Genomic DNA, 19,944 nt, shown 5'->3' on the forward strand with positions numbered 1-19,944 from the left:
TCTCATGTAATACTTGTAACAATCTATTTATTTGGTCTCGTAGTAAGGAAATAGAGTCGGCCTTGTTTTCAAAAAGTATCACAATAATCTAAGAAAAGCATGTGACGACCAGATGTAGAATAAAATGCGTGCTAACAGCATCTAAAGTAGAGCTCGCGAATTCTTGTGCCTTGGATCAAAAAAAGAGAAGATAGGATAGTCAGAATTTTTCAGTCCTTTAAAGGCAAAATCGGTAGGTTTTTTTACGTTAATTGCTTTGCCGTATGCGTTCCCGCCCCCAAGTTGGTGCAACGCCGGGTGGACTCAGTTCCGGGTGAATCAGAGATACGAGGCGGGCCGTCGTAATCGAGGCCGGACCGCCTACTGTGGCATAAAACGTCGCTAGTCTTCGGGAGTCTTTGCAGCCAGGGAGTCCTACAATTGCATAGACACCTTATGGCGCATCCAGCAGTAAACCTGGAGGATCTACGGAATGTTATAGCGGACCCTGGAGGGAATCAAGAAGATACAAGGACAATTCGTCAAGTTTCAGATTTGAGAGGGGGGAAGGCCTTTCTTGAGTCCTGAAAATCACTCAGATCGTGATTATGCATTTAATACCAAGGCGAAATGAATAAACCTTTCTATTTCTCTATTCTCATTTGATCTGCGGCATTTTAACAAAAACGAGTTTTTGACAGGTCAATATAAAAACAGAAAATACTTGGTTTCTCCTCGCTCGACTCCAAATCGTTTATTATTGATTAAGTATGTATGGTTATGCGTTGTACGGCGACGTGACATGGTCATTGGACAAAAAAGACAACAGGGTATTAGGGAGAAAAGGTAAAGCCAGAAAATGAAATGACCGCCTAATAGTGACTCCGAAATGGTACGGATAGTACATGATGAGAGTGGAAATGACAGTGACAATGAATAGTATGGATCTAAGAAACATATCAAGATGAGAGACGCAAGTGCAAATGTACCATAATTCCGGAGTCGTCGGGGCTGGTGCTGTTTTTAGTATGGAGCGAGTGTTTGTTCTATGCAGAGGCGGACGACGAGCATCGTGCCGTGTTGTGCGCAGAACCGTATTGTGTGGAGGAAACAGGATAGTGAGTCAATGAAAATGTAGACCAAAGAAGGCAAGAAGGAAACATCATGGATATTAGACGAGAGGATCGGTACTGAAATTGGATGTGTGCGTTGTAATCGAGGACCGGAAAGTTCGAGAGGGAATGCAATTGAGGTGGGGATGAGGGAGTAGTTCGCGCAGCGACAACATATCCAGCTTGCATTTCTGTGATTAGCCAGCCCAAGGTAGAAAATCGTCAACTTCCACAGGATTGCCCCGTTCCAGAACGGCCGCAGGATATTAACAACACCTCCCCCTCCGGGTGTTCGATCCACCCAGCCTGAACACATCTTCCCACTCTCTCATTCCCGATGCCCACCCGTTCCCTGCGCCACGGTTCCAGGCCTTTCTCCTCCGTATCTGCGTCATAGAGTCATCGATTGTGATCCCGCTCCGCACGCTACCTCCATCGCTCGTGCCAGTGCCATACATTCCTCCATCTCCATACTGAATACCACTCTGGGGATCATCAGGGTCTATCTCGCCCAATTCGATCTTGGTAAGGATGATCCGCGCGAGCCGGTTGAACAGTTCATCCACATTGTCCCCGGATAAGGCGGATACTTCCACTGCAACAGGTATATTGGATTTCGCCGCCCACCGCGACGCTTCTTCTAGCGGCACCTCACGCCCTTCCGCGGCCACTGTTGCTGTCATTCTCGTACCGACCAGCGGCCCGTTGATGGATCGCAGCGATCCCCCACCAGAATCGAAAGGGAATGGAGACTGTCTGCTTGACGTACTTGATGGTGTCGGGGGTAAACGCAGGAAATCGTCATCGTAGTCCGCCCCACCCAGGGACATGGTATCCTGGGAAAGCAGGTCGCTTTTGTTTCCGGCTAGGAGGATCGTTAGATTCGGGGAAGCAAGTGCTCTAGCATCCATGAGGAAAGTAGGGAGAGCGGAAAAGGAAGCATGTGATCCGACGTCGTAGATCAGGATCGCGCCAGCGGCGCCTCGGTAGTACGAGCGGGAAACGGAGCGGAATCGCTCGGTTCCAGCTGTATCCCATAGTTGAAGTTTTATCCGTTTCCAGTGCGAGCCGGTTCCTATCTTTACAATTTTGGAGGAGAATTCGACACCGATTGTTTGGGAGGAGAGAACGCGCCCTGGACATCCGGGGTTGCGTTAGTAGATGCGGTTGAATGGTTAAGGAGTTCAGAGACTCAGATGACATGGTTGCGCATGAGGGTAAGGAAGTGCGACTGAGTTGAGGGCGGGAAATGGGGTCGAGCATACATTCGTTTTTGACAAAGCGATGTAGGAGACAGGATCTGGCAAATGCATATATGATACGTCAGCAACAGGTACTTTTGGTAACTATATCGTGATATTTCTAGAAGTCTGGATGGACTTAGAAGACACTTGGCGCATAGGGTAAAATCTTCAAGAAAATGAGCGAAGGGAGGACAGACTTTCCAGCGCCGCTTGGTCCGAGAAGAATCACCTTCGCTAGGTAATCGTACATGCTATCAAGCTCCTTCACAACTCCCGACAGTGATTAGTATCAGAATGTCTGTCAGGAAACGTTGACCAGCCAGGCGTGGGTGGAGTTTCTATACTAACTTGGTGTCGCTCTGGGAGAGACGAGGCGGAGGAAGCATTGGACAGTCGCCTATTCCGCGCCATGGCGTCTTCGTCTACAGCTAGAAAGACAGCAGAATGGTCGTGGAGGAAAATGATTGCGGAATCCGAGTTGGATGTCTCGTGGGGATATCTCGAAGTCACGCACCGGTGTGGCTGGTGGGGTCAACCACAGAGACGAGGCGCAGTCTCTGCCAGAGTGTCACCCAACCATCCAATACTTGGACTTGGATGAACACGAACGGATGAACTGGCGGTGGGACATGAGTTTGCACAGATCGTCTCCTGTGAAATAGACCATAGACCATAGGCCATAGACCGCCTGCCATCTTGCATAAATAGATGTCCTTAGTCTGCTTTCAAGCTTCATTCTTTGGATAGTGCTCGATTATAACTACGCTGAACCGGCCTCGGCACGACCGAGTCCAAGAATGGACTCACGTACTCGTTATTAACACGAGAGCGACGCGCGAGGTTGTTGATGCCTTGAGACAAAGGTTTCTGCTTTAATGATTTGCATTTTCCTCCCATTGCGGCCAGCCAATATTAGAAAAATATTGCCTGAGACGGTTGATGTTGCTATGAAAACGTCAATTATAAAATCCATATAGAACCCGCTCCTTTCCATCTAGTGGTCTTTCTTGGTGTTCTTTTTGATATATTCGTTTGTTCTCTCCCGCTTGTCGCTGTATTGCGTTCGATTTTTCGACTGTGTGCGAGTATGGCGTTGTCCCTGCTTCAAGTTCCGTCCTTCCCGTCGTATACGGGACCACATCAGGTGGGCACTACAGAGTTTGACATTCCCGTGTCTTCTCTTGAATCGCCGGCACCTACCCCAAAATCAGATATACCTCTTCCTACAATTCTATTCCGCATATTTTATCCTGCTGATGATGTTGAACCAACGTCGAGACCTATGTATTGGATTCCAGATCCGCAAGCAACCTTTATTGGCGGGTTGGCGGAGCTTCTCGGAGTCCCAAAACGACTATCGAATATATTAGGGTACTATAAACCAATCCTCTTATATCATTCATGAGACTTGATTTCCCGTATTCTGATTTTCCAAATACGACAGGCTACTCCCAAGCACAGTCAAATGGACGAAGATACCTGCATTTAGGGATGCGCCCTTGAAAGCCTCGACACTCCCCTCAAAACGCTGGCCAGTCATGGTCTTTTCCCACGGCATCGCGGGGTCAAGGTATATGTATAGCTATATCCTTGGTTGCCTGGCCAGTTACGGAATTGTCATCATTGCCCCTGAACACCGGGATGGAAGCAGTCCCAGCTCGCTTCTCCGAAACGCTCATGGCCAGGTTACCGAAAAGGTTCCATACCAACGAATGAAGCACATTTTCGACCCGAATATTCTCCAAAGGCGACATGCCCAGTTGCGCATCCGATTCTGGGAATTGGGTCTCGTGCACGATGCCCTTCTCAAGATGGATGCGGGAACCGAGATTCCAAATTTTGTGCAGATGAAGGGCGCGAAAGGTCCCGTGTTTTCTTCTAGTCTTGACATTCATTCTCCCGGCAGCATTGCGTGGGCAGGCCATTCATTCGGTGCCGCAAGTGTCGTCCAATTTGTCAAGTCTATCTACTGGGGCCACCAAATCTGCAAGGATCCATCATCGATCTCAGCAGAGCCATCCTTCTCGCAATACCGCCCCTTGTACGAGCCTCGACCAGATAGCAAAATCGTTTCACAGATGATTCCGACTTCGCCCCTTATCCTCCTCGACCTCTGGACCCTCCCTTTGTTAGGGGATGATGTAAAATGGCTCTGGGAGAAGCCGCTGCCATGCTATGCAGAAACAGGCGAGGGCCAGCCGCGATCGCCTAGTGTTTTGGCTATCCTGAGTGACGAGTTTTTCAAATGGAAAGCCGGATTAAAGGCTACTCGACATGTGTTGTCTTACCACCCCGCACCTGGGTCCGATGATCAGGGCAATGAAGAAGTTGGCAAGCAACAGCCGAAGATCTTCTATACCGTCAATTCGTCCCATTTGAGCCAGTCAGACATTGGCCTCGTATTCCCATGGATGATGAAGAGATGGGGAAAGGCCGAAGAGCCCGAGCGAACGATGCAGCTGAATGTTACGGCAATTATACAGATGTTGAGAGAATGCGGCGTCCCATTCGATCTGGACGAGGACGTGAAGTGTGCCTTGGAAAATGTCGCAGATGCTACGCTTGACCACTGCGATAACGATTCCCAAAACGGGAATGGTGGCAAACAAAGCGGATTCCATCCAATTATTTTTTCAACGGATGGCTCTGTTCGAGGCTGGTTGCCAGTATCTTTGGCTGACGATACGGCCCCAGTCGAAGAATTTAAGGTTCGAAGTCCCCAAAAACTTTGATTAGACTCTGAATAGTTCTTAATATTTCCCTCGCTTTAAAACTTCCCTCAGAGATATTGAATGACTTAGACACCACAATGTTTATCGACTTTTCTTTCTTTTCTTCTTTGCTACCCCCTTCTCGCGTGTGAATGTACGGTGTTCACAAGGAGTCATACTTTCCGAGCGGCATTTACCCATTACCACAAAGGATGCTTCATCATAATACTATATTTTTATTTTAACATTAAACCGTACATCCATCTCTGTTGATTGAATTCAAATGAGCGTAAATTTTGATTTATTTATCTTCTTGTTTGCCGAACGCAACGCAGCAATTATTTGCACGCTTTTGATTACGAATTAGAACGAAGGAGATCCCTTAATCGGGTTACGGTTGAAGGTGGTTCAAACTTTCTAAGTGGGGTTCGAAGTCTTGACCGGGAAATCCATATTATTCACATGGGGTAACAGGTATTTGATCCTTTGACCAACAGCGTAACTGTAAAATCCCTGCTGCACAAAATTCTGTGGCTTTGCAAACTGGTTCTCCCAGTCTGGTGTTCCTTTCATGACGCAGGGTGGTTGGTTAGAGAGGGCTGAAAACTGAATGATAGTGCATTCAACGGCTAGAAATTGGTGAAACTTCCACGATCATGATTTACGTAGATGAGACTGCGGATGGATGAGCGCTGTGATAAAACCAAAAATTCCTTTCACTCCATATAGATTTGCGGAATCATCAGAAAACCCACGAACAAATGGATGCTAGGATCCAGTCACCTTCCAGATACCCTGTTACGAAAAATTGACTAAATAACTCCGTAGAAACCTCTGATTTTAAAGTAGACGACATCTAGTATGGGGCAGTTGCCAACCTTAGATATGGTGACGTCAAGTTTGTGGAATTCTAGAAGAACACTATGGACAACGTCCATCTGGTGATGAGGTAAGAAAAAAAGCCCGCATGGCGTTGATATGCCCTATTAGCAAATATGCGCTGCTGCTTTGATTAAGAAATATCGAATGCCCTGTGGATTGGTTGCAGATACGTATTGGCTTTTGTTCATGTCCATTCATGGAAGGAAATCTTGGTTGTAACGGGAAACGAACAGGGCACCAGGGATGTCCCATTCGGTACAGCCGTTCCCCAGGAGCAAATAAGCATTTTAGAGGCTTGAGGTAAGTAAATTCATAATGGCTGAAAGAGAGTCACGCTATCCCAACGCAGCCGATCCCACCAAGGTAGATGAAGCCCTCATTGAGATGGTCAGAAAGTATGAGAAACCGTTGTCGATATGGCGATCATCAGCAAAGACAGCTCCTGCAACTGAGAGGAGTCACACATTGTCACATTAGCAAGCTCAGCATACAATGTAGCTCACTATTTACTGTAATTTTAATATTAAAATTCTTTCTCGAAATGATTTAGCGGTGATTTCGGGCATACCACGGTTAATATATCTACGTCATAGCATTAAGTTGATCCAAAAAACAAAGTCTGGTATTTGTGCATGCACATACATACCACCCCAACTTTACGGTCCCAAGCGTGGATTTATCTCTCCGCGATTTGTATTTCCATATTAGTATCTAGGATGTGCAAGGGCCTTTCCATACACATCCATGTCCTATTCCTAAATTCTAATGTTGCCATATTTTGTTGTTATATGCCGAGCCTGCGACCCACCTCCTGGCCCACTCCAAACCTTAATTTTAAGCTTAACTTACCCCCTGAACAAACGTCCTGTCGAAAAAAGAGAAAAGCCGTCATCGTTACATGCCAAATTTTCATCCCACTTAAATTGTAATAAATCCCTCAGGTTACAGGTAAACGTGGTTCATACAACAACTCTCGTTGTGGTCCAAATTGTCGACATGTTCTAGTCTGCTAGCAGCAAGTGAAATATGCTAGGGGCAAAGTTTCTTTCAAAAATACATCAAGATTCCCAGCAAGTAAGTATGAAATGGAGGGCTCAATGTCTTTAGTTAAAAAAAGAGAAAAAAAGTATTCTGTTATCTCTTAACTATATGTATAATTATAGATGCTTTTAGAGGCCTCCCTGTGCCATGTCTATAGCAGCCAACCTTTCAATTCAACCAACTACGTCTCTCCTCTTACTTCCAATATATACAGGATAATGACGGATGAAGTATCCTAGCTCGTTTGCAAAAAATGGTTTCAATTTTCAGAGTCGTCATCACAGGTTCTTTTTTTACAAGTAAAAAGGAGGAGATGAAAACGGAAAGGTGTGGTAGAAACAATAATAAATGGGACAAATACCATCAAAAAGGGAATGCCAAATTCAATCCGCCCTGAGGCTAACTCCCAATCCCGTGACAGTCATAATATAAAGTTACTAATCATCGCTTTAGAAGGAACGTTACCCCTATCTCAATAACCCAAACAGCAAAGTAGAAAAAACGTATCTCATAGACATCATCTCGAATCCAATCCCTTCCTTAATCTTCACCTCGTCCCTTTGAAGAAATATCGTTCGGAGTTTGCCCCATTTTTTGAATTTAATAGTAAGATCATTTTAAAATTAGAACTTGGGGGATCCTAGTATATTGATGCAAAATAAGCAGGGGCAAAAAGGCTAACAAAAGGAAGATTCATACCTAAGAAAAGGTCGGTGCAACGTGTCATTCAGGATAGATTGAGAAAAAATGTTGAAAGACTTCCCATATTCGTGACATATATTATGCCTCCAATCCCAGAAAGACACACTGTGAAAATTGCGAAATTATTTCGAAAGCTCGAAGATCTAGGGATTTAGAAAATATAAGATATAAGATATAACGACAAATTCAGATTTTTATCCGTTTCGTTCAGTGGTGTCGCTCATGGAGATAGACAATGGTAGTCCATCCGGCACAGCAAGTTTTAACCATCCGATGTGCACACCAGCAACATGTTACTGTGAAGTTATTCGAAGACGAAGAGCTGGAGGACGAGGGGCGGGAACATCGCGGAGATTTATTATCTGGTGCATTATTGGATCCCCCTGAACTTGTTTCGGTAAAGGTACTACTACTACCTCCACCATGCGCAACGAACCCACTGCTCGCCATCGGGTGCTGATGTTGGTGCGGACTGTGGCTATCATCGGTTATCATGTGCTCGATGGGTGGGGGACCGTTGGGGAAGGCAAGTTTAGCATAGACGTCTGACGGCATATCATGCCAGTATCTACACTGGCAGCAGATCACGAACATCTTGGCAACAGGTGTTCCCCTCCGGGCAGGGTGTTGAGCTGAGACTCGACCATTTCCAAAGTTACTGGCAAAGCTTCGTCTGCTAGATGAATCAGGGCGGGAGTCGAAAGTTGGCCCTGATGGGATTTGGTGGTGTCGTTCAGAGGCCTTGAGGGGGGAATCGCTGGATGTCAATGAATTGGTAGTCGCTTGCTTTGTAGGTGGAAATGAGGAGGCTATCGTAGTTGACTGGTTGTTTGAAGATAGGGTAGGAGATGCGTGGCCGGAGAAAGGCTTAGAAATATATCGCTCTTTCCCTGGGCCGTGGGGTATGTGATTCTTGTTGATGTCTATCGAAATGGAGCGTTTCTTCTTCCATGGTGTCTCAGTTCCATTGCTCGAAATGCTCATAGTTTCTAGGCCACTAGCAGAGCTAGGGCGAGTATTGGTTGGAGTTGAGAATATTCCACTATTGCGTTTGGGGGACTTGGGAGGGATTTTGATGTCGTTTAACATATCACTGCTGGCTGGGGGGCAGAGGCTAAGCTGTCTGGAAGATGCACTGGTAGGCCGTGATGTAATTTCTGGCCTGGATCCGGCAAAGCTAGACAACTTGGAAGTGTCTTGTTGCTTCTTCAGCACATTTGATCCGGACACCGTCACTTTTGGTAGTTTGGCCTTACCAGTTGTGTTTACCAGTTTACCTTTCATAGAATAACGTCGACTGAAGCCAGCCGAATTCTTTTCCTTCTTGCTCCCATGTCTCAAGATCCGTGAGAAAGAGAACCCTAACTTTTCATTGTTTGATTTGGAAGAGGCGTCAGCACCTTCCTCGTTAGGTATATTCCCTGATTCCATAGTACTTTCTTCGTCTTGGTTATTCAGAGGCGGGCCGGCTAATGGAGAGGATTTAAATGGGACGTCATGATTTATTATTTTTGGTGGTATTCGCATGGGGTTTTCACGTTGTCTCATGCTAGGAGCAATCACCGTTAGCTCCTTGTTGGGGTGATCGGTTATCGTTGCCGTTTCCTGGGTATCATTTGGATCGATTGGTACTTCTGTTGGTGTTATATTCGGAAAAGATTCAGGTTGCACCTGCGGAAAATCTCCAGCTGCGCCTATGTTTTCAGGTGTGACAAGCCAGCTGGCTGGTGAGAGAGAAGGGTCAGATTGAGCAGCATGGCTTCTGAACGCCGCACAGGGCCCATAGTTGGATTCGTAAGGTCCACTAGTTTTGAACTCTTCCACGTCCCCGTTCACTGTTATATGAGAAGATTCCCGACCATGAGCGCGGCGCTTTAGAGAGACCCCAGCAATCCGATCAGAGTAGGTTAATATTTCACTCCATGAATGACTTCGTCCATGCTTACGGTGACTCTCTGTAGGCCTGTACGTTGTCTTTTGTGTACGATTGGAAGGGAATATCGTCGAAATAGTTGATGACGTTTCTTGCTGTTCACTTGAACGCTTTGCATTATTTTCAGTATTTTGAGGATTAGACGCTTCATGATCTTGTTGATTGGATGAGGGATCCGGGGGGGCAATATTCTCGTGAGGCTCGACAACGGTGATTCGTGAACTTTTTTGCGGGCTGGGAGAGGAGATCCCTGCGGTAGTATGGAAATGACTGCTTGTAGGGGTTGATGGCACACTTTGCCTAGTTTTCCGGCTAGATATTGTGCCATTTTCATTTTCCTTATTTGCGGAACTTCTACGTGATGAATACATATGGGGCTCATATTCCGCTTTGAGAGACCTACGTTGGAGCTTCCTTCCGTTAGAATTTGATAGCCGGCGGGTAAGCTCCTGACTCCAGGACGATCTAGGAGGTGCTGTATTAGTATTTGGGGAAGTGGTGTCCGCAGATTGAAATGCCTTTGCTGCAGCACGTAAGTCCGCATGTTTCTTAGCCATATGAAGGTGGCGTCTTGGCTTATCAGGAGGAGACACTGGTGTGGATGGTGACGAGTCCGAATCGAAAGCACGAGACGAGGTTTTATCATATTCTGGGTCTCGGGTTATTTTTCCTCCAAAACGCTGTGGCAGGTGACCGGTAAATAGAGGCTTTGTATGTTCTGGTGAATCATCCTGCTTCCTGCCAATTCCTTCAGGGGTTGTCGCGTCGAGGCCATGTTTTTCTCGAGTAGAGTTGGGCTTCGATGTGCTATTGGACCAAAATCCCAAAATTGATGGAGCAGTTGACGAGCGTGGAAGGATGCTCTTGATACTTGACGCTCTGCTGGGTGTCTTGGAAGGTTGCTTTTTGGTTAAGCGTCGTGGCTCATTGAATGAACTTCGCTCGGATTTCGATGACCGTTCCAACTCTTTCTTCTCCTTAGCGATCCGTTTTAATTCCTTTTTTCTCTCCCTCCTCTCTCTATCCGTTTGCCAGGAGGGAGAAACACAGATCTCGGACCGGCTGTCTGTTTGAGAGACACAGTTGACCACATTGTCTGGGCCTATCGAGTCTGGCGCAGGTGTGCCGAGCCCATCAGCGTTGGTTTGAGAGGCCTGCTCTTAGGGGTCAGCATCTGTTATACCGACAGCCAGAGCATTAAACAAACTAGCTCTTCATGGTGCTCCTACGTGAGCAAGCGAGAAGTGTGCTACGAAACTCGAACTGTTTCGTATTACCGTCTTCATTTTGCAGTGTGCGGAGTATGAATTCGTGCAATCTTTCAAGCTGGGCTACTTTGTGAAAGCTTTGTACCACTCACCTCAACATTTGCGTTCACTGACTGTGGCTCACCAGCAATTATGGAGTTCAATGGCTCCATCCGATATTTCTCACATACCAAACCAGCCACGCTTTCGGGGTTATGAGATTCACGATTACTTATCACGTGTTATGAAGTTGTTTGGAACAGCGGGGGGTTGAGAGCTGTTTAAGGATCGCAACGGACGCGACGGGGGTCCTTTTTCAACCCCGAACACCTGTGTCAAAACTATAACGTAAAACTCTCCTCCAAAAATATATCAAAATAAAGGGCCGCGCAATTTAATTGAAATGTTGCGAGGGGCTGAGTGTGGGAGGAGCTTTAGACGAACGGCCAACCGTTTGCCTAAATGAAAAACACAACAATAGATGCTACAAAATGACCCTTCCTACACAGCAAGTCACCCAAGACACATATTAAAGGATTGAAAAATTGAAAAGCACTGTTAAAAAATCTGCTCCTTCAAGGACTTGGTATCTTTCACAAGAGCTGAAAAGTTTCTGAAGCCTATCAGAAACGAACAAACGGTTCCAAGGGTGGCAATATATGCATGCACGGAGCAAAGCTGGAGCAGATTTCTGGGAAGTTGACAGGCGCTGCCAAAATCCCCGGCTAGCGTGGGAGAAGGAGCTGACTGTTTTATTCTAAGTAGCAGCAGATGGGGCGAGCAATAACCCCACAATGGTGTTGCTTGAGCTTGAAATTTTGACAGCGACAGGATAAAAGCGTGGTTTAAACAGAACTGGAGGAAATGGTTTGGTCGAGGTCAGGGGGAAATGAAGGGAAATATGAAGAGTAATGAGAATAATCGGAAAAGCCCTCAAGGGATCGGGACGAAACGCTAGGCCCCACCTCTGCTTCTTCGAAGCTCTTGACAAGTTCTACGAGAAGAGGACAAAGGGGATTGGCGTTAGATCGGGATTTATCCCTCAGGATCAGATTTCTTGCTCTGTGTTTCAGCAAGGAGCAAGAAAAGCAAGCAGAAACCGCAGAAACCACCTGGGCAGCCGCCAAGTCACATGTTGGGCCCTCGGTCTGGAGTATCTACCAGTGAGAGTGCCCATCCAAACCCTGTTTTTCCCAGAAAATGCAGTCCATGCATAATATAAAGCATGGCTTTATTATTGGATACTGCAGAGTCGGGCCAGGCTTAGTGGACACGGTCAATCCCAAGGGCTAAGCAGACAATCGACACGACCACCACAGCACTTTGATATGATTCATTATTATTATTTGCCCCTCACTTGGACTAGTAGATTGTTTGGCCAGTAAGTAAGAAGCACATCCATCTTCTCACAGACGAAATGCTGCACAAATAAAGGGCATTTCACGGCGACCAAGACATGCACTTTCCACGACACAAGAGAAACATCATCATGGTTTCCATACAGTTTCCCGAGTTTTCCAAAATTGTATAAAAAGTACTCAGGTACGAAAGGGAGGGTTAATTGAAGTGTTGCTCCCTTGCAGAATGCTAGGTAGAGAAGGTCAAAGAAGGGGATAATCGAACGTAAGATGAAACCAATTGAAAGACAGGCAATAATTTATCTTCAGCCACAGTCGTATCATCGCCATAAAGCCAGAAGTGAGATAAAAACTACAGTACATATTGTGATTTTCAACTAGGATGAAGTGGAGAGGTTCATGGAGGATCCAGGCTCTAAGACAGGATGTTTCTGTCAGTTCCAGGTATTCTACCTCAGATCAAGCTGGCCGACAAAACCTCGTTCCGTCCACAACCTTGCCACCTTGTACGCCGTACTGCAACAAAAGAGTACGGTCACCACCTTACTGACTAACAGAGGCGGTAGACGGTGAGTTTGCCAAGCCCGGTAGCAACCTAACTATCGGGAGTCAAAACTTGGCTGTTCATGTATAGAAGCTTCTCACCAAAAGAAAAAAATAAATCCTATTGGGCAGTGACTCGCCAGATTGCGTCTGCTTAGGGAGCTTAAGGCCTCCAAGAATGCCAAAAATTATTTTAGGTGATTCCAAGTCTACACAGGGCCGCTATGACGTCAAGATGGCCACTTGGCTGAGCTCCGTCGCACAGTACTTGCCCTCTTTGGGAACAGTAAAGCTTGACCTCAGCCCGAGTGGCTATCATCTCTCACTATAACCAGCCAAATTCAGTTTCTCATGTACTTTGTCCTTTGAGTTTAACATTTTTGGGTTCACTGAACTTGAAACCCCTAGATTCATTGCTGCTACGACCACTCGATGAACGAATCTTCTGACGACCCTCCATTAATAGACCGCATTGCTCGCCACCTCCACATCAGCGTCGATGCCCACGAAACCTCCCTAGGCCTCAACAGCCACAGTAATCACAACCACAATCCTGACCTACCCATAGCAGATCCTTCTGTTCAAAAAATTGACTCAACCGACAGCATTGGTAGCCAACCAAATTGCCAATATGGATCGAAGGCTACCCTCACGAAGGAAGCAACCTCAGTCTGCCCTCCCGCCTCTACGAAATCCAGTACAGGCGATGGAGAAAACTCTGCCTCCATAGAAACTGTGGAGAAAGGATCTCTCATACTTCAAATGTGCCATACCGTACGCTTGATCATTTTGTCAAGTTGGGTCAACTGGGCTCTTCTTTTTGTTCCCGTTGGAATTACTCTGGGTGTGATGCACCGTATCATGGGCCATAAGAGCCCTATCAGTCCAACCGTGGTATTCTCTATCAACGCTGTGGCCATCGTTCCTCTTGCTTCGCTTCTTGGCTTCGCGACTGAGAATGCTGCGAGAAACTTAAGCGACACGACTGGAGCTCTGTTGAATGTTACATTTGGGAATGCAGTGGAGCTAATTATATTGTATGGTTAACTTCTTTCAACTGTGTACTCTCCACTGACGACTGTAGCTAACCATATGTCAGCATGTATGTCTTCGGAAGGAATCTCCACTTCATTTTTCACAATCATCCCCAGTTCGCCATTCATTTTCTCATCACCCAAAAGACCCTGGTCATGACACTGACTCTGGTTAACACGCGAACAGTATCGCACTTGTAGCTGTAAGTTAGCGCGGTGTTACCTTTTCTTACATTTGGAGACTGTTAACATAGTTGGATCTACAGAAAGAAGTCCGGGTAGTGCAGGCATCCCTGCTTGGGTCGATTCTGGCAAATTTGCTTCTTATTCTAGGAATGTGCTTCCTATTTGGCGGTCTTCGATATCGAGAACAGGTGAGAGGATTCGAGGTACTAGTGACCGTCTATGTGCTGATTGGGTGTTACCAGCTATATAATTCAAACATTACCCAAATGAGTGCCGCTTTACTCAGTCTCAGTGTCATGAGCCTTCTGTTACCAGTACGATCCATCACATTGTTTCCACACTTCTTCGCCCCTTATTAATATTTTCTCTTCATAGACAGCTTTCCACGCATCGTTCAGTAACCTTGAGACTGCTGATACTGTTGTATTGAAAGTGAGCAGGGGCACCAGCGTGGTAAGCTCTTATATCCGACACTGCTTGAAACTTTTTCCGGGCTGACAGATTTAAGATACTTCTGCTGGTATATGTTTTATACTTGCTATTTCAACTGAAATCTCACGCATACTTCTATGAAAGTACCCCTCAACACAAAATCGACGAAGAATCGCACCCAGGAGTCCTGGCCGACATGCTAAATTCCTCTAGCTCATCGGAATCCAGCTCATCAAGTGACATTGATAGTGACGGAACAACCGGCTCCAATACACGAGCCTTACGCATCAAAAACGCCCTCAAGAAACGGCGGCGCCGTAAACATAGCCTTAATTCAAAAGACATGCGACAAAGTTTTTCATCCGCTTCTGCAGTCAGCTGTACCGCTTCGTCAAGTTCACAGCCAATAGCAGCGCCAGCTTTATTTCATCCTGAGCATCATACACAATTTACACAGGCGAGTGTGGAACTAGAAGTCAGCAGGGACGAGAGGAATGTGGATGAGACAAATAATATTCATCTCTTTACCCAACCCATTTCTCGGGATTTTGCGGGTCTGGATTCCTCAGTTAACTCTCACGAAAACGGTCAAAAGACATCAAGGAAATGCCACAGTCACAACAAAGGTAAAAACCGAGCGGACGCTAGCAATGACCTCTTGGCGAAAGCCAACGATCAGGTGGACCATTCAACATCCGACTCTACTCCACCTACGCATACCAGAAGGCAGGTTAACTTTGTCGCTGATATCGCCAATTTTGCCGAGCCAGCAACTACAAGACGACCGTTCGCTGTACGCAGCCTGTCTACCCGCCCGGTTCTTCCGCGAGTTTTTACAAACAGGCCACAATTGCGCTCCACACAATCTCCTTCCATGAGTCCCTCCGGCAGCCAGCGCAGTTCCCATGACAATGAATGTAGTCTGAGGCGTGCGAATTCGCTTCCTGGCCGCTTGCAAATCCCGCTTAATCACCAGGTAATGCCTTCAGCTCAGCCACTTCCACATCTCATCACCATGACTCCATCCCAGAATCCCAACGGGCTTGAAACCGAGACTAAAGGATCGTTTCGCTTGTCCTGCACAGCTTCTGTCACTCTCCTAGTGGTGTCCACTGGCCTCGTTGCGGTCTGCGCAGAGTTGCTCGTCCATAGCATCGAATACCTCGTTGAAAATACAGGTGTCAGCCAAGCCTTTATCGGATTGATCATCTTGCCCATTGTTGGTAATGCTGCTGAGCACATAACTGCAGTGGCGGTAGCCGGCAAGAACAAAATGGACCTGGCCATTGGTGTTGCACTGGGGAGCAGTATTCAGATTGCCCTCTTTGTAACTCCCATAATTGTGCTTCTAGGATGGTGCCTTAATACTGAGATGTCGCTCTATTTCAGTCTCTTTGAAACAGTCTCGCTCTTCGCCTCTGCTTTTATCGTAAACTATCTCGTTCTGGATGGCAGGACCAATTACCTCGAAGGGGCTTTGCTGATATCCGCCTATGTAATCATTGCCCTGGCGGCTTTCTTTTATCCCTCATGCGAGGATCTCAGCATGGCTAGTGGACCACATGGTGCAAGAGCTTGTTAAATATGACGTTGGCATTATCATATGTGATGAGGCAAGTGCTAGGTGTTGAGATACGCTGTGTTTCGTCGTTCTATTAGACCTGCCCACCCTGTTAGTGAGTCAGTAGTGGCTGGGAAATTTGTCTTTTAAAATTTCTTAAGGGTGTTTATGCGACCAAATTGGTTTAGAGATAGCCAGACCAGACGTTGATAGCGTTCTATCCAAATGGACTTCTTCGGCATTTCTTTAAAAGGATATTATTCGTAGATTCCAAAACTTACCGTTCGTATGCGCAGCACGTCCTCCCACCCAATGGGATTGCGCTGCACATATAACTTAGGCAACATTTCCCATCTCCTGCGGGCATCGTGTGGTAAAGTTTGAGGAGCTTTGAGCTATAGTCACCTTGTCTGCGGACTGAAAAGAAGCTGGGGATAACCTGATGTAGGCCTAGATCGGCTGCATAACATCCTAGCATATACGGAAAGCTGGGTGTTCAGAATGGAGAATGCATGATACATATAAAACTGTTGCAAAGTGACCACGGTAAATAACTACTAGTAGTACCTTATAATTCATCGAGCATGTATGAACAATTCGGTGTTGCTATCTCATTCGCCTAGTTTCCATTGACAACCGCGTTTTCAGTACAGTGTCGTGCATTTGGTAAAAACCTTACCTCTACTCACATATCGCCTATCGAGGAAAGTTTCGGGTACTAACGGCTGAACCATGGTTCTAAGATATCGAGGCCACAAGCTATCCGCAACTTTATTTGAACCTCCCTGCTGACACATCACCGGCACAGCCACCTCGCTCTGGCTCAAATCTCCTGCATTAATTTCATTGAACTTGTATAATCATCAAGAGATAAATTTCTCAAGTACGGAGGCGAACTGTTTCTTTCTGGTATTGATCAGTAGCATTACAATTATACCATTGAGAAAAATTTTTATAATGGGATATATTTCATTGTGTGAATTCCTCCCAAATTAGGCTCTCTGACCTTTCAACCTTCTCCTGCGCTGTGAAGTGTGATATATTAGTATTTTGTGGATTTTACGTTTCCAACCGAAGACTATCCCCTCCTTTGTTTGCCTTTATTTCATTTACCTTCTCCAGAACTCGAAGGTACTTGGTATTCTTTGTTTGTATTACTGCCAGTGTGCTTAAAACGCCTTGCACACGTCACAAATCTACGAACGCTACATACTTCGATCTATCACGCCTCCAACATCGTGCAAGGAAATCAAATGAATGTGCCACATTAACTCCATACACTTAACCTCTTCTTTGATTATTTGAAATGGCCTTTTTCTGCTGCGGAGGGGCCGATAAGGACGAAGTTACCGTGGCAAACCGCCCTAAAGATAATAAAAACACTTCCGCCGGCAAACAAAAGGCAAACGAAGGCCCAGCCACGTCTTTCCCATCTAGCACACAACTGAGAACTCCAAATCTATCAGGTTTTTCTACGGGTGACGAGAAGCAGCGTGTTTTCGGGCCAGCTGAGGCTCATGTCGTTAGGCCTAGCATAATCCCAGCGATGCCCGACGGAACTTACGACCAAAAGTCAGGACCTCCCCCTGGTTATCATGACGGAGAGCACCATGAAAATACTCAAGCTCCACCTGGTAACCCACCTCCTTACCATAACTGGGAAGAAGCTGTGCCAGATACGGCAATGTTTCCTCCTCCCCCGGTTGGAGGGTATCTATATTCTAATACGGGAAATGCATCAGAAGCGGATGCTGATCGAGCTCATGACTTCTGTGATAATACCCCGTTGTGGACACCATGCATGCCATCAGATGCGGTATACAATTCAGTTCAAAATTTTGACCTCCGACCTGTTAGACCTCAACAGTACAACGGGCATCTAGAAGTTGTTGGCCAAGGGATGTGGAGAGGACGCACTCAGGACCAGAATGGAGACTGTATTCTGCTGACGGGTTTACCATTGTACTTTCCAGCAAAGGATTCGCCGCTAATCACAGAACGAACGAAGACGATATACTTCGAAGCGAAACTTCTTGCCCAGTACGATGGAATCAAGGGCCAAGTTGGTGGGTTTTCCATCGGTTTTGCAGCTCAACCATACCCCACATGGCGATCACCTGGATGGGAACGGGGAAGCGTGGGCGTTTTCTCCGATGATGGCTGCAGATTTGTGAACGATTCATGGGGTGGGATGGAGTTTACTAGCGCATTCAAAGTTGGGGAAACGGTTGGATTAGGAATGAAGTTCTCATTACCGTCTCCAGAGTCGTTAACAATATCCCAAACCAATGGGACACCCACAACTCTTCCGGTAGAAATATTCTTCACACGGGATGGAAAATTTGTAGGGAGCTGGGATCTACATGAGGAGGTCGATGAGGATGCTGGTGGTGTTAGGGGGCTAGAGGGCGATTTTGATCTCTATGGTGCTCTTGGGTTATTTGGGGGCGTCGAGTTCGAAGTATGCTTTAATCGTTCTGGGTGGTTGTGGGTTCCTCCGACTTCGTAGTCATATATTCACTCTTTATTTTTCTTCCTTTATATTTTTGTTTTCTTGTATATTCCAGCACCATTGTTCAGATGCGTGCAAATAAATAGGCGTACACACATAGGCATTCCCATCTCCTTCAATACAGTATTACCCACCATTTTAGAAAACTTGCTATTGCTACCATAACTTGGCGGAAAAAATAACCAGCATACCTCATAATCAACTCTATCAGAGAGTACGGCAACCCAATAATGTAAAGGCTACTTTCGTCTGCTTCGCCAACCTCCAAAGGAGAAACTTGACGGAACGCGAAAACGTTATTCCGAAGCCCCTTAACGTTACATCAGATTTAAAATTATGATACCTCTCATTGACTTGAAATATAATGTGGATTTCCCCCTTTAGACTGAAACTGAGTCCTTTGTTTTACGAATTTCATCCGTTTCCTTCTAGCAAACACATCAGGATCCGTATCGAGCGGATCCAGGCAACCAAAAGGCTTCGTAACAACTATTGGAAGATGTCAAATGAGGAAACACATACGTAGGTAAGCATCAGATGGCTGATATATAAATAGGGGATATTAAATGTGCGATATAGGCCAAGGTTAATGCGCGATGCTAAACTCTAGACAGAAATATTATTCCGTCCTTGAGCTAACAGATATCTAATCTAGAAACCGTTCGAGTGGAAAAGTACTAGTAAATCGAAGGACCTTTTGACAACAATTATTATGCATATGCCCCCTTCTAAGCCAGGTTCATTTATTGGACTGTGACTGCTCACAGAGAATCTAGCTCATATGTTACTGAAAAATTGACACGACATCAATCACAGTTTCTAGATGCATTGAGCTATTTCTGTTCAAGGAAACATGCCTATGTTAAGCATTTCCCCAGCCTATCTAATTTAACCCTTCTCCATTCACATGTGGTTTTCAAAATAGGGCCAACGTATTCGGATATAATGCTTTCACCTACGTAACCTTTGAGGTAACATGAGCGCGTTGGATGACAGCGACAGCATGCAGTGCTCCTGGGCTTCCCATACTACTATCATCAGCGAATCATCTGATAATATGCCCTCACGAGCTGTCCATACATTCTATTGGCCTCCGTCCTCAGGGATTTCAAAGGGCTGGTACCCACAAAAGGTACCGTGGGACCTCCCTGGTCACATAAATTTCCATGACTCTCCAACCCCCGTCCCTGCATGATCTCATGTCCCAGGTTTTTCTTTTTCCAGATAACCCTGTACTGCCGTTCTCTTACCCGTGGATGGAACTCCCTCGGAGGCCCGTGCGTGCAACCTCCTTGCACAAGAGCTGCCCCGTAGCCCTGACTAGGGTAGGTTCGATGCAAAGGGTCTGGCTAGTTTCGATACCTTCGCAACCCACGTTTGGAAGCCTAGCCGAAAAAGCTTCGAGCTCTTCATCGGTCCAGGGCTGCAGTTGACCCACTCACTGGTGTGGAAGAGCAAGCAAGGTGG

General features: G+C 46.2%; 7 protein-coding genes across 7 annotated transcripts in view; 4 read left to right on the forward strand and 3 right to left on the reverse strand.

Moving 5' to 3' along the window:
• The window catches only part of HCAG_04376 (hypothetical protein), a gene marked incomplete at both ends in the record, with an annotated part of 1,217 nt that extends 1,018 nt beyond the window's left edge, over nucleotides 1–199 (forward strand). Inside the window, one exon of the mRNA XM_001540486.1 lies at nucleotides 148–199. Within this exon, the coding sequence (XP_001540536.1) occupies nucleotides 148–199 (52 nt within the window). The remainder of the gene's footprint in view (nucleotides 1–147) is intronic.
• Nucleotides 200–1,357: 1,158 nt separating this feature from the next.
• Nucleotides 1,358–2,002, reverse strand: HCAG_04377 (conserved hypothetical protein; the record flags this gene model as incomplete). Its single annotated transcript, XM_001540487.1, has 1 exon — nucleotides 1,358–2,002. One exon carries the CDS (start codon nucleotides 2,000–2,002, stop codon nucleotides 1,358–1,360), a length of 645 nt encoding a protein of 214 aa, XP_001540537.1.
• Nucleotides 2,003–3,422: 1,420 nt separating this feature from the next.
• HCAG_04378 (predicted protein) lies at nucleotides 3,423–5,067 on the forward strand (the record flags this gene model as incomplete). Its single annotated transcript, XM_001540488.1, has 2 exons — nucleotides 3,423–3,706; nucleotides 3,780–5,067. 2 exons carry the CDS (start codon nucleotides 3,423–3,425, stop codon nucleotides 5,065–5,067), a joined length of 1,572 nt encoding a protein of 523 aa, XP_001540538.1.
• Nucleotides 5,068–11,762: 6,695 nt separating this feature from the next.
• On the forward strand, nucleotides 11,763–14,644 carry HCAG_04379 (predicted protein; the record flags this gene model as incomplete). Its single annotated transcript, XM_001540489.1, has 7 exons — nucleotides 11,763–12,014; nucleotides 12,443–12,474; nucleotides 12,885–13,038; nucleotides 13,161–13,646; nucleotides 14,053–14,286; nucleotides 14,348–14,425; nucleotides 14,618–14,644. 7 exons carry the CDS (start codon nucleotides 11,763–11,765, stop codon nucleotides 14,642–14,644), a joined length of 1,263 nt encoding a protein of 420 aa, XP_001540539.1.
• Nucleotides 14,645–14,928: 284 nt separating this feature from the next.
• HCAG_04380 (conserved hypothetical protein) lies at nucleotides 14,929–15,622 on the reverse strand (the record flags this gene model as incomplete). Its single annotated transcript, XM_001540490.1, has 3 exons — nucleotides 14,929–14,960; nucleotides 15,125–15,368; nucleotides 15,419–15,622. The coding sequence occupies 3 exons, from the start codon at nucleotides 15,620–15,622 to the stop codon at nucleotides 14,929–14,931; spliced, it is 480 nt and encodes a 159-aa protein (XP_001540540.1).
• A 310-nt stretch (nucleotides 15,623–15,932) lies between these two features.
• HCAG_04381 (predicted protein) lies at nucleotides 15,933–16,699 on the reverse strand (the record flags this gene model as incomplete). The annotated part of the gene is made up of 3 exons (XM_001540491.1): nucleotides 15,933–16,056; nucleotides 16,247–16,424; nucleotides 16,645–16,699. 3 exons carry the CDS (start codon nucleotides 16,697–16,699, stop codon nucleotides 15,933–15,935), a joined length of 357 nt encoding a protein of 118 aa, XP_001540541.1.
• A 572-nt stretch (nucleotides 16,700–17,271) lies between these two features.
• The window catches only part of HCAG_04382 (conserved hypothetical protein), a gene marked incomplete at both ends in the record, with an annotated part of 4,014 nt that continues 1,341 nt past the window's right edge, over nucleotides 17,272–19,944 (forward strand). The window contains 4 exons of the mRNA XM_001540492.1: nucleotides 17,272–18,426; nucleotides 18,910–18,959; nucleotides 19,403–19,448; nucleotides 19,820–19,940. Coding sequence (XP_001540542.1) covers nucleotides 17,272–18,426; nucleotides 18,910–18,959; nucleotides 19,403–19,448; nucleotides 19,820–19,940 — 1,372 coding nt within the window. The remainder of the gene's footprint in view (nucleotides 18,427–18,909; nucleotides 18,960–19,402; nucleotides 19,449–19,819; nucleotides 19,941–19,944) is intronic.

Source organism: Histoplasma capsulatum, genomic scaffold, assembly GCF_000149585.1.
Source record: "Histoplasma capsulatum NAm1 scaffold_4 genomic scaffold, whole genome shotgun sequence".
Classification (NCBI taxonomy): Eukaryota; Fungi; Ascomycota; class Eurotiomycetes; order Onygenales; family Ajellomycetaceae; genus Histoplasma; species Histoplasma mississippiense.